Source organism: Puntigrus tetrazona, chromosome 18 (genome assembly GCF_018831695.1).
Source record: "Puntigrus tetrazona isolate hp1 chromosome 18, ASM1883169v1, whole genome shotgun sequence".
In the NCBI taxonomy this organism is placed as follows: Eukaryota; Metazoa; Chordata; class Actinopteri; order Cypriniformes; family Cyprinidae; genus Puntigrus; species Puntigrus tetrazona.
The window spans coordinates 10,147,434-10,161,369 of record NC_056716.1 but is presented as its reverse complement, the minus strand read 5'-3'; the positions used below and the strand labels follow the sequence as shown (position 1 = coordinate 10,161,369).

Here is a 13,936-nt window from a genome sequence, read left to right as displayed (position 1 = left end):
TTTAATTCATCGCACTCGAAAAAAAAAAAAAAATTAATTGAAATGAATTAAAACAATGAAATGCTGAAAAAAAATATCTAATGCCATTTTATTAACCAATGTCTTTGCTGCTGACCTTTGATCATCCACTTCAACCATACTAAGAAAAAATGACTTTTAAAACTAACAGTTGGGCTTCATTGTTTGTAATTGTTGAAGAATATCTCTACAGATGTGAATTGATTTTTCCTTCAGCCTGAGGTTCATTCATTACACTTTTTGGTATGAAAGGGCTTTTTACATTTGCTATGAATAGAACTTGTTAAATTAAAAACAAACAATCAAGCCACTGCACACACACTCGATGTGGTGCTTCATTGTTCCATGCCAGGGATAAGTAGTAGGCAGCAACCATGGTTAAATAAAACCTCAAAGCATAAAAAATAAAAGACAAAAACACATACTAATTTTAAGATGAATTTAATTCAAAGATTAAGATATACAAATATTTTGCACTCAAATTACTTGTGAATGGGAGGAAATACAAAAGAAAAATAGAAAAAGGAAGGTGGATATCTCTGGTTGCTATAGAATTTAATGTTTCTTCTTTTAAATAGCTGTACGTGCATGACTGAAACAGCTGTCTGAGAGGCTTTTTAAAAATTTGGATGACTTTTAAAGGGACTTTGACTTAATTACAGATATAACTTGTAAAGGGCCAACCAGACTAAATAAACAGTTAGTTTTTCGCTATAATGGAATTGATCCATTTCGTGTAGCGGCACACCTCAACATAAACCCCAGGAAAATCCGGTTTAGCACAGCCCTCGCCAAAGGAAACAACACCTTTCAGTTTCCCGCCGCACACTACAGGGCCACCAGAATCCCCCTGAGAAGAAAAATTGGGACTTGAAAAGGAAGAACGTGCATTTGTGTGTAAATTTAAAAGACAAAAAAGAAAAAAATCAATTGCATACCTGGCACGAGTCTTTCTCTCCCTGCATGAATCCAGCACAGAACATGTTTTTAGTTATTAATGGACCATAAGCACGCTTACAAAGCTTGTTTGAGATTACAGGCAAATCCAAACACTGCAGGGCAGAAGCAGGGCCAGCTGAAAAGAGAATATGAAAAGTGCTAAATCTTTTAATCTTTCAAAAAAGTTTTACGCACTTTAAAAAGCTGGATGGATTTAACATGAGAACACTAAGACATGATGATCTCATCAGTATTAGATCATGTTCCAAGAAGATTTTCATCACTCAGCCGTCTTACCTTCAGTTCTGCCCCATCCAGAAACCAAGCACTGCTCCCCTGCAGAGGTGCAGTTGTTTGGCAGAGGGATTGGCCTCACATAATTGTTGAGGGTGGCAGGATTTCTCAGCTTGATCAGCGTGATATCATTATTATGAGGCCGATTATTGTATTTTGGGAAAGGGATGATCTTCTCTGCTCTGATCCTCTGCTCTGTGCTTTCAGTAGCACGCAAGTTATGGGTTCCCAGGCGGATGAGGAGATCGTTTTTTCTGTTTTTACAAGCAACTCATAAATTTACAAATGCATTTCCAACCAAAAAATATTGCAAAGAAGAGCTGAATGCCAATGTTCGATAGACAAGACTCTTATCTTTATTATTAACTGAAAGGTACTCTTCAGTGAAAAAACATGCATGATTTAAAAAAGTGAGGTTAACTACTCACATGAATGTGCAGTGAGCAGCAGACATAACCCATCTTTCATTAATCAATGATCCTCCACATGAGAATCTATTATCGCTGAGGTACACTTGCCAGGGCTGAGAGTGCGGCCGACATTCATAACCTCCAATGATTTTATCACCTGAGCTGAAAGCTTTAGAAAATGGGTTGTTCTTTTATTATTTTTCATTATAGGTGACTATAGAGATACTGTTGCGGGTCCATCAAAATAAAGTCATATTAAGCAGACAGTCTACTAATGACTGCTAGTTCCAAAGTTACTAATAGTTGTTTGAATGTTTAAAGCTGACTAAATGATAAGACAGATCTACATACCCACAAGCAGTAGAATGAGCACAATGGTCTTCATTGCAGCTGAGGAGAGGAGAGAGCACTTCTGCAAAGTTCAGGAATAGCATTCATGCTTTTAAGCAACCATGTAACACTGACACCTACAGAACAAGCCAATTAGATTACGAATGACGATTTGGAAAGAACAATAAGCACATGGGACAAAAATTTTTACACGCTATTTACAGTTTTGCATTGGAATGAAAAATGTAAGAAAAGTGTTGACTTAGCAAAAATCCTAGAGAAAAACAGATTTCGAAATTTAGTTTTACAATAGTAGCACTTTATGTTTATATATATATATATATATATATATATATATATATATATATATATATATATATATATATATATATATATATATATATATACTTGCTACAGTAATTACAATAACTAAGTAATACCTATGTACTAACACTGAACCTACCCCTAAACACGAACCCTACCTCATGTACTTACCTTAAGTTTACAGATCTTAGGTAGGTTCATTGTAAGACCACTGTAATTACCAACATTTTATTATGTATGCTTACTTTATTTATGGTGTACACAAAATCTACAGGGTTTCCACATATTTTCCATTTCATAAATTCTTTTCCAGAGTCAAACTTCCATTCTCTATATTTTTTTTTATTAGGCTGTAGTTCATAATAAAAAAAAAATTAAAATAATAATAGGTTACATTAGTAAGGTTACATTAGTAATACTACATTTTTGTCAACAAAATTCAATAATTGTAAATCCATGGCTTCCTTTTTCACAGGAATATAAATATGAGGAAAAATCTAAATATGAAGGACATATTTTTGATGTGTAGCTCTTGTAGAAAAAATGAAGAAGGAAGTCACTCCAGTCTACAGGAAGTGGTTTGATGTCACAAACTGGGTTTGAACTAAGGTCTCTGGTGTGGTGGTCAAGCAATTTACCACTTTACAAAAAAAAAAAAAATTCAACATAAGTTCTTCTCAGGCAGAGGTATAGTTAACAGAACAAATAACAGAAAGAAACCCTTGGAAAAATAAAAACTCCACGAGGGGAGAAAACAAAACCAGTTAACTGCACAAAGAAAAAATACCCGAACACCTTACTAGAGGTAGCTTGAAAGGACTAGGTGACACAAGGCAGGTACTTACAGCCACGACTCAAAAACCGAGTGAAGAAGAAAGGAGAAAAATCACAACTTAAATACCCAATGGAAAACAAGGCACAGGTGACCTAGATATCACTAAAAAGGACACACAAGAAAGAACTAAGGCAGGGGGGAACACAGGTCATGGAGACCAACTGCAGGGAGTGGGATCTGCTCATAATCCCAAACATACAAGTTGATCTGTTAAACACAATGAAGGTAATATCATTGATTGGGCTTGCATGGCTTCTTCTGGGATGAGCTCATTAATCTCTAATGATGATGTGACAAATGATGGCAGCAGCAAAAATAACTCTGAAGTCTACGGAAACATTTTGTCTGCCATTTAAAATAAAAGATGCAACCTTTGCATCTTTGCCGATGCAAAAACTTTCAGATTCTGTGTCCAGGGGTTGGGTTGCCGAGGTCCCTACCGGCCAAACCACAAAGCACCGGACCCTTATGGTTTCCTTCTTGCAGGTAGTGGGCCCACTGGAGGATGGCCTCACGTCGCTCCATGGTGGGGCCCGGCTGTGCCGTGACATGGCGACTCTATTTTGTTTTCTTTCCATAAGGGGTGGGGTGGACCGCTCTTTGTCTGGATTGTCACCTAGGACCTGTTTGCCTTGGGAGACCCAACCAGGGGCATATACCCTCAGACAACCTATCTCCTAGGGTCAATCAGGCACACAAACCCCTCCACCACGTTAAGGTGGCGATCCTAGGAGGGGCTTATGATTATATAAAATACTAATATATATATATATATATATATATATATATATATATATATATATATATATATATATATATATATATATATATATATATATATATATATATATATATATATATATATATATATATATAATGCATTATGCATTCATTATAATACCTTCCTCAATTAATATTTTTTTATTAATATTGTTTTATTTTTTCATTATAATACCTTCCTCAACACCCAATTAATATTTTTTTATTAATATTGTTTTATTTCTTCTTTTTATTTGAAAATACTCTTATGCATGTCTACTCTTATGCATGTCTAACATAACAAAAAGGCTAAATGTTTCTTATCACATTTAGTTAAGATATTTTCAGTTCAAAACTGTGAAGTTTAACTCATATTTTCATATCTTGTTAATAGTGTTTCATTCATTTTAACATTGGTGTTAGACTGTTAGACATCTGAGGCAGACTAGCTTAAAATGTAACTTTTTGTCATCCTAACGTGACATTATAAGAAATTCCAACTATATATAAACTGGAACATTTAAGTTATCTTGCGTTTCATTGATATTTGGGTTCATTCAATGGGATGACACCATTAGGTATAAAAGTTTAGTTATGCAACATTACCCAGTTAAACTCGGAGATGAGTTTTCTTAAATCAGACTTAACTTATGGTTTACAGTGTGGTTTTGTGGATGTTGTTTTGTCATCGGTGGTTTGGAGTTTAGAGAAGTGAAGAAACAGAAGTAGATATGCTGGTCTCTGTTTAGAAACATGCCTATACAAACATTCACGCAAACTTTAACAAATAAAGATGAGGTGTTTAAGTAAACCATTACAATTAAGTAAAATCAGAAATGGGTCAACACTGACATGATATGAATAATGACACTGTAAAATAGCACTGCACATATCTCAAATACATATACAGTCATGGCCAAAAATATTGGAATCCTTGCAATCCTTGGCAAACATTTTTTAGAAACTTTTAGAAAATTGTTACAAATGTAAATGTTTTATTACAATTTCAAATGTTTTATTGTTTACATTGGAACAACAGAGAAGAAACAGAGGAAAAATAAATCTGATACAATTCCACACAGAACCCAAAAAAATGCAGTGGACAAAATTCCTGGCAGCTTTTACTTAATATTTGTTAGAATCCACTTTTAAAAATATCTCAAATCAATTGCTTCCTGTAACCACAAATGGGTTTCTTACACTTCTCTACTGGAATTTTGGACTACTCTTCTTTTGCAAAACTGCTCCAGGTCATTTATATTTAAAGGATGCCTTCTCCAAACATTTTGCGATCTCTCCACAGGTGTTTGGGATTCAGATCTGGACTCATTGCTGGCCATTTCACAACTCTCTAGTGCTTTGTTTGTAACCATTTTCACCAAGTCCTTTTTTAAGTATGTTTCAGGTCATTGTTCTGTTCTCCATCCATTACCTGTGGTGGAGACACAGCTTTTTTGACAAGAATTTTAGACTGTTGAATTAATAAGTAGACTTGACCCGATTTTAATTGATATCAGTAACCTGATAAGTAACCTGATGGTGGTGAGTTAGCAATGTGGAAGATATGATAGAGAGCATGCAGCAAGTCACGCCAGTTCAAATGCCAATGGTTCCGCAAGACAAAATCTGCGCACATACAAGTCAAAAGCTAATCAAAGCGCAGACAAAAGGACCACTCTGAAACTGTCTGGTGTGTGTTCTTTTTATGAGAACATACAACAAGTGGTGACTGATGAGCTGTAAAACCAGGAACCGCAAACTAATCAAAATGGTGCTTGAAGATGTGGATCAAAACAATAAAATCAAAGTTCGCTATAATCTTTAATCTTGACTTTTAGTGTTTATTATTGTGTGTTTATTGGCGTGATGGTTTGGCCATAATAGTTTAACACAAAGTAAACAACATCTTAAATTTGTTCATAAACAAGCTTTTCAAAAAATTGGGTTTAACTGTACATGCTGAATAAGTATGAAGTTGCTTTGCTTTTTTCTAAAATCTTTTGTTATCTGTTGCCTGTGTTGCGACTGTTGTCATATCGTGTGTGATATTAATATAAAAACCCATTTATTTAACCCAGCAGTAGGCTTATAGTGAATTTCAAACAATATTCGCAGTCCACCATGTTTATTAATATAGGCCTATTACCTGATGCATAAAGTATGTACGTTTAACCTAGTGTATAAACAGTCATTTCAGAGCATATTTTTGTAGCCACTTGCCCTGTATTTACTCTATAACTATGTGGAATAAGGGGCTTACAATAACTATAATACTCTAATAGCAATACACTAATAGAAGTTGTAAAATTACTTGCTTTTAGTAGAATGTCTAAAATGAACCATTGTTTGATGGCCAAAATAAACCCTCTACTTTTTTTGGGCTATAAAATCCATTGAAATACATATGTTGTATCATGCATTTGTTTCTGTGAACAGCTAGAAAGAGGTAAGCTTGTTTTAAGGTGCTGCTGAAACCTAATTGTATTACATGAAAAGTTACTCGGTGAGAGTGGTGTTGTAAAGTTGATGAGGTCAAAGAATAAGCTTTCACAAGGTAAGAAAGTTTAGAATCGTGAATTATATATCATAGCAAAAATTCATTAAGTCATTTCATTGTCCACTGTCAATGTTCGATTTGTTGTTCAGTAATCGCTATCATGTATCCTTTAATAATAGAATGGATAAAGCTATACAGTTCTGGTTAGATATACAGAATGGTTAGACCTATAATAAAATAATAAAAACTTTTTATGATTTTTATAAAGTTATAAAAAAAGCATATAGCCTTCCTTTCTAAATCACTCTAAAACACACCAAACATACCAAATAATATTAGTTTCAAAATACTTTATTTGTAATTTTACAGTTTGTTACCCTTTTATTTCTGAAACATTGCATAGCTTATTATTTGCCTATGTTTTTGCCCACATTTCACAAAGTGTATTAAAAAAGCTAGCCCCTAAATCTATTAAATGTTAGGAGTGATAAAGAGTACTCCTAAATGACTGTAAAATGGCTGTTGCGAGCAATCTGGCTCCAAACGTAGATATTTTAGAAGCATTTGACAATAATAAGCTTTTAAAAATCTTTGGTTTTGGAGGTTATCTAAACTCCCAATTTTATTTTGATTATATCCTTAACTAGCTGGGCATGAATTAACAGCTGCTTTTGAGTACAGATTGGTCATACTCAGCCATCATTATCCTTCATTAGTTTACACTGGCTTCCTATAGATGCCAGCATCAAATTCAAATCCCTGACGCTGGCCTACAGGACAATCACAGACTCTGCTCCCTTGTACTTACACTCACTAATTAAACCATATGTTCCCTCCAGGTGCCTACACTCTGCAAACGAAAGGCGTCTTGCAGTCCCATCGCAAAAAGGTGCAAAATCACTCTTGCGCACCTTCACCTGGTCTGTTCCTCGCTGGTGGAACGATCTGCCCTTTTCCACTAGGGCAGCAGAGTCACTAGCAATCTTCAAAAATCATTCATAGCAACAGAGTCAACTCCGCCCTACTGTTTTAACATTCTGTTTCAGCATTGACACAAATGTGTGTTACTGTTCAAGTCTTAGTGTTTAGATGTACTCAATAATGTGTCTTTGAACCACAATATTTTACATTCCTCACACTATTACTTACCTGCCTCAGTCACAATCATATTGATGGCCCATTAGGCTCTTCTAATTGGAGTGGACCATCCACACCTTACTTCTATAGAGCCTTGGCCCGCCAGGGGGCCCGGCGGCAGTTAAAACACGCTTGGGATGGGAGTTACTGGAGTTAACGCTTCAAACTCAACAATGTCTACATATCAACTTTAGTCCTTCACAGACAGAGCTGTTCCAAAACGTTGAGAGGCTTTGGCAGGAAAATGTCATTCCTGTGAAATCAGAAAGAGAGGCCACACGCTCAAAGCAAGACCCAGAGGCAATGGAACTTCTCCAATCTCAAACCACAAGAGTACTAGTGGACAAAGTGAGTCGATATGCCACCCCATTACTGTGCAAGAAGGACATGCCACTTCTATAGTACAAGCCCCCAAAGATGCAGTCCTGCCGAATTTAAGAAACACAGAGAGGAGTCTCGAAAGAGATCTCACCAAAGTTGCTGCCTACCAGGAAGAAATAAATAAGCTGGAAGTAACTGGGTATGGTGTGAAACTCTCTTCAGCAGAAATCAATAAAGAGGGTGAGTCATGGTTCCTACCTCATCACCTAGTCCAGCATAATGACAAGAACCGTGTAGTTTTTAACTGTTCTTTCCAGTTTCACGGTCAAGTTCTGAATGATTACCTGCTACCTGGTCCGGCCCTAGGGCCATCATTGCTTGGCGTTCTTCTATGCTTCCGCAAGTATATGGTTGCAGTGAGTGGTGATATCAAAGGGATGTTCCACCAGGTATGTCTACTACCGAAAGACAAACATCTCCTTCAGGTTTGTGTGGCGTAACCTGGACAAAAAACTGGCCTCCAGACATATTCAAATGTATGTCCAACATGTAGTCCGTGTTGTGCCATTTATGCGATGCAGCGACATGTTATAGACCAAACAGAGCCTGAGGATGAGATGAGATCCACAATAGAGAGAACTTTCTACGTGGAAAACTGCCTATGCAGTCTCCCATCACCTCAGGAAGCCAAACAGTTAGTGGACAGACTCTGTGAACTCCTTGCCTCTGGAGGTTTCTAACTTCATCAGTGGGCTAGTAATGTGCCATCTGAAGTTCTGACAGTACCGAGTTGTCCCAAGAACGGAATGATCCCCAGGAATCCACACTAGGATTGAGAGGGCACTGTTAATCATATACATTCGGTTACAAATCCTGCAAATTAAAGCCAGAGCAATGTACTACATTTATAGAGTACTGGCAACCCAGTACAATCCCCTCTGCTTCATCCTTCCGTTCACCACTCGAGCTAAACTGTGGAAAAGACTATGGAATAAACAATGAGAATGGGATGATCCCAATTTGCCAGAGGACCTTCCTAACTTGGCCACCATCACCCTGCCTCGCTGTCTTGTAACTTTAGTAAGACCTAACGTCACCAGACAGATCCACATATTCTGTGACGCTTCGAGTTGCCGTATGGGTCTGTCGCCCATTTGCGCACAAAAGAGCATCAAGGCCAAACCTGGCTTACCTTTATCATTGCAAAGTCCAGAGTCGCTCCTAAGCAACAGACTATTCCTAGACTGTAATTGTGTGCTGCTCTGAATGGCGCTCACCTAGTCAAACTGCTCGAAATGGAACTCACTTTGAAAATCATTCAAGTGTTCATGTGGACAGACTCCACAACTGTCCTTGCTTGGATAAATTTTGAATCCTGTAGATACAAAGTGTTTGTTGGGACAAGGATAGCGGAGATCCATGAACTGACTGCTGGCTGTACCCGGAGGTATGTGAATTCCCAGCGGATGACCTTACACGGGGTATAACGCTCAAGGAGCTATCAGTACCCAATAAATGGAACTAAGGTCCATCATTTTTACTAAGACCAGATACGGAATGGCCAGTTACTCCCCCTTTACAAGCCCCTATGGATGAAGATGAACTATCCTTCTTGGAGTGAACTAATAGAGGCAACAGTTCAAATAGACAAATGTGGGGAACAACGGTCAGCAGCGGATTACCAGGCTGCAGAAATGCTCATCTTCCAGAAATTACAAATTGACAGTTTTCCAGAGTACTACAAACTGCTCAAAATAAAAGGACCCATACCCTCAAACAGTGAGTTGTTAACCTTGGTACCAGAATATGATGAATCCTGTCAGGTTATATGGGTTGAAGGTCAACTGCATTGTGCAGAAGGATCAACCATCCACCCTATAGTGCTAGATCCTCCCAATCACTAAGATATTAATAAAGGACTATGACAGCCCTTCGCATCACTATTGGTTCACAGACAGTAACCGAAGAGATCCTTCAAACTGTACTCATCAAAATAGAAGGTATCCTAAACAGTAAACCTCTGGGATATACTTCTTCTAACATAGCAGACTTTTACCCTGTTACACCCAACTACTTTCCCATGGGGCGGCCTTATAATTCATTACCTCCTGTTGTATACCCAGCGACGATGGAAGCAAAGCCAGGCGTTAACAGACCAGTTCTAGTTACGTTTTGTTCACCACTATTTGCCATCACTGAACCCAGTGTTTTACCCAAGCCATTTATCCCACCTATGTTCATTATACTTGGATTCAGTTTAGAAGTGTGTATAACAGCTTAATATTATTAGTGTGTACAGATGTAGAACATGATGTTTATTATTTATGTTTGTAGTTTTCTATACTTATACAGTCCAGTTAACAGATCAGGAAGGACGCAGCAACTAAATCCATTTATGAATGCCATGTGCCATCTAACTGTAAAAAGTGGTACTACCGCTGAGAACAATAGGCAGTTAGTAGTATAAACTTCACTTGTGTTTACTGACATTGTTAACATTCTGATTGTTGTTTATTTTTAATGTTTCAGACAACACTCACCTATATTTGAAAAGCTACCTCCTGTATCGCTACTGTGAAGATTATAGCAAGTAATGCCCTGTGGTCTGACTGTGCTGATCATTGTGCTAATCACATGCTGCATCTTTGATTAAAACTGTTGATTCTCATTCATGCTTCCTGTGTTCTGACCAACACCCCAGTGTGGGCAAAACTACCCTAAACCGGTGAACTCAACTATATGTGTTATGCACGTAATTCCTTTACCATCCTATTACCAACTCACAACATTGTCAATAAGTCCTGCTTACATAACAAGATGTTAAAAAATGTCCCAGATATGTACTCTATTCGTAATTTATTATCAATTTCATAACTTAATGATAATGTAACCATGGCGTTGTGCTCATAATTTCATTACCATCATTGACACATTCTTTAAATATGCTCTCTGATTATCGGAATGCTATTTAAAAGGTTAATTAATTAAACTTTAGAAACAAGATCCTTTAAAAGATAAAATTATTGTTACCAAGTCAGGATTAGGACGATATATAACGTGACATACAGAGCACGCCTCCACTGAACACCTCCACAATACTGACAAGAAAGGAAAATATTTTTTGTTGTGAAACTTGTATTTTGTAACGAGTTATGTAAGTGAAATAATGACACATAGACTGGCTAGACCATCTCATCTGCCACAGACACTGTCTGAGGCAATTTTACTTCAGGTTCAAGTTTCTGATAGAAGAATTAACTTTTCTGGGTGAGCCTTACAATTTATAATAAATAAAATAGGTTTATAAAATGTATAAAACAAAGATTTATACTCTCGAAAACGCTAAAATACTTATGATAGTATTGTTTTTAAAATAGTAACAGTTAGCCTTCTGTTGTCTGTACCATGTTACCATGTTTCTGGAGAAGAGAAGACGAGTCTGACTTTTCTCTGTTTTTTGTCAGTTATACCAAAAAAAGTTCAAAAACTGCCTCAAATTGGTTAAGTGACAGTATACTTTACATACTTTTAAAATGTATAAATCTGTAATTATGGTATTTTTCCTTAATTATCTGAAATGTCTGCTAACAAAGGTTACACTAACATATCTGTTTATAATGATGCTGAGCATCTTTAATGCTTTCATTCATATTTCACTGTCCATCCTGTGTTTTTATGAATAATTTGAGTGTATTTTACTGTGCACATTTGTTTATTTTTAATGAATTCACAAATAAATGAACTGAATTCATGAGTCTGGATTTATCATTCACAGTTGTTGGAACAGCCTTTAGATTAGTTTGGGCATACATAAATTAGGTTAAGATACACCATGGGTCAACTGGGTAGAGTATAGTTACAAGCTCAGGTAAAAAGGGTGTAGCACACCCACAATTGAGATCAGTGGCAGTGCATTTGAGACCTGCTCACCCACGAAACACAACCCTACAGGTATAGTAAGACCATTAAATTTTGACAATGTGGGGACCTTTTTTTGGTCCCCATGAGGAAACAAGCTTATAAATCACATAGAATGGAGTGTATTTAAAATCTGAAATAGCATAAAGTTTCCTGTAAGGCATAAGTTTAGATGTAAGGTTGGTGTAGGGCAATAAAAAATATTGTTTGTACAGTATAAAAACCATTACAACTATGGAGATTCCCCACAAAAAATGGTAACTAATCTCTATGCTATAGTCTTGCTAGGGACAGTTTTTTGGTGGAAGCTTTGCATTTAGTTAGCTAAATGAAGTATTAAATCTAAATTCAATTATAATTTCTTAATTTTTTCAACCTTATACTGTGAACTTGTTCTATTGCCTCATACAAACACAGCTGCTGCCATTTTGTTTGGTACACTGTAATGGATTATATGATAGCTAACAAACTAGTTGTCATGAATTGACATTCACTCACCATCAGATGTCACTCTCACACCACACAAACTGTTGCACTTCACCCTGAACTGCTTTTTACCATGATCTACTGTACTGAAATCACATGCACAGCTGTAATCTATTACACACTCACCTGCATTCAATTACACACACAGCCTAATGAAGCTAGCATTTATTACTTGCCTAGCAATAGCAATAGCCTAGCCTAGTAATAGCAACTCTATAAAGCCATCCCGTGCTTATTTTCTGTGTAGTCTCCAGTTTTGTTCTGTATTTTATCTTTAAAAAAAAAAAAGAGCCTGTTTTTGTGTTTTTAGTCGTGTCAATTTCTAATTTTCTTATTTTTTTTGTCAGTTCCTAGTTTTCATGGTTTAGTTTTTATTATTTTATAGTTATTAGTTATATTCTATCCATGCCCCTGGGAGTACACTCTCACATATGGGATTTAAATAGTTTGGAGACATCGCGCAAGTGACAAATTCAAAATTTGCATTTATTATTAACTTTTTATTTATTATTCATTGGCGAAACAGGATTCCATACAGTGATTCTCAGTGTCCACTAGTTCACTCTTTCAATATAGCGAAATTGTCTTTCATTACACTGTGTTTGGCAGAGCTTAGATTTGAACTGGGTTGATGACTGATCGTGTCAAACATGTTGCAGTCAACTTTACAACATGTGCCACCGAGTCAGGAACACATCTTCAGCAGTGTTGGGCACGTTACTTTAAAAAAGTGAGTTAGTAACTGAGTTCCATTATTATAAAAGTAACTAAAAAAATCAAATGTGTAAAATAATTTGGATGTCCCTAATATTATATTAAATACATGAAACGGACACTTAGTAGAATAAATTATTGTTATAAAACATTGTAAACTAACCTACACTATTTTATGTTTCTGTAGGATAATGTGAGATAGACCTACTGTAACGGAAGCAGACTCAGACAGGAAGTAGGTGCACAGATGAGCATGGAAAGTATATTGCAGTGGAATCGGGTGAGTATATTGTCTTTAGAAAGTCATCGACTGGAATTACAGTGATACTGAGGGAGAGAGTGCACTTTGTGCATACAAGCACGGACACTGTGAACGGTGGTGTGTGCTTTTATAGTGCTCGTGGTGATTGGCTGATGAGGTGCAGGTATGGCTGGTTAGAACTCACTGTGATTGGGTGGTGGCAGAACCTGGCAGATCGTCTATGAAATGTAATATTACTATGAATATTATCAACTGTCTAAGGACACCTTGGCAATAAAACCGTCATAGTAAATTGTTTATAGCATTATAACATTATTTTGTTTATAATTTAGCATTATAAAGTGGTTGAACTTTAGAATAACCTTGACTGCATATGTATCATGTTGTCTGAGCTAGGAATCGTGGTGGTGTTTAAGATATACTTTTTCAATTAGTGTTTCTATAAAAAGGCTGAAAAATTTAAAATAATAGCAATAAAACTACTATAAATTATTCTACTAATAACAATAATAAATGCACTACGATTAATGAGCTGCTGGGTTCATGAATATTAATCAGTTTATTTTAAATAATATAATGGACATATACTTACAATAATTGGGTAAGTAGTAAAACAATTTTTACGTTTAGAAAGGTTTTAAGTCCACCCCCATCCTTGCTTCACAGTGGTTTAGTCCCATACCTGCTTTCCC

General features: G+C 36.3%; 1 protein-coding gene across 2 annotated transcripts; it reads right to left on the bottom strand.

Moving 5' to 3' along the window:
- Positions 1-443: 443 nt before the first annotated feature.
- On the bottom strand, positions 444-13,295 carry LOC122362557 (trypsin-3-like). 2 transcript variants are annotated; one of them, XM_043264075.1, is made up of 6 exons: positions 13,191-13,295; positions 2,013-2,073; positions 1,680-1,830; positions 1,255-1,505; positions 957-1,093; positions 444-868 (listed from the first exon to the last, which is right to left on the bottom strand). In XM_043264075.1, exons 2-6 carry the CDS (start codon positions 2,044-2,046, stop codon positions 719-721), a joined length of 723 nt encoding a protein of 240 aa, XP_043120010.1. In that variant the 5' UTR covers positions 2,047-2,073; positions 13,191-13,295; the 3' UTR covers positions 444-718. The 2 variants fall into 2 exon arrangements, with proteins under 2 accessions (XP_043120010.1, XP_043120011.1); XM_043264076.1 differs by lacking the exon at positions 13,191-13,295 and having other exon boundaries at positions 2,013-2,094.
- Between the last annotated feature and the right edge of the window lie 641 nt (positions 13,296-13,936).

Coding starts and splice junctions, on each gene's coding strand:
- LOC122362557 (XM_043264075.1), bottom strand. CDS start 2,046: ATGAAGACCATTGTGCTCATTCTACTGCTTGTGG. Junction 1,831..2,012: donor GCTCATTCTACTGCTTGTGG/GTATGTAGATCT, acceptor CATTTTCTAAAG/CTTTCAGCTCAGGTGATAAA. Junction 1,094..1,254: donor TGGATGGGGCAGAACTGAAG/GTAAGACGGCTG, acceptor TTCTCTTTTCAG/CTGGCCCTGCTTCTGCCCTG.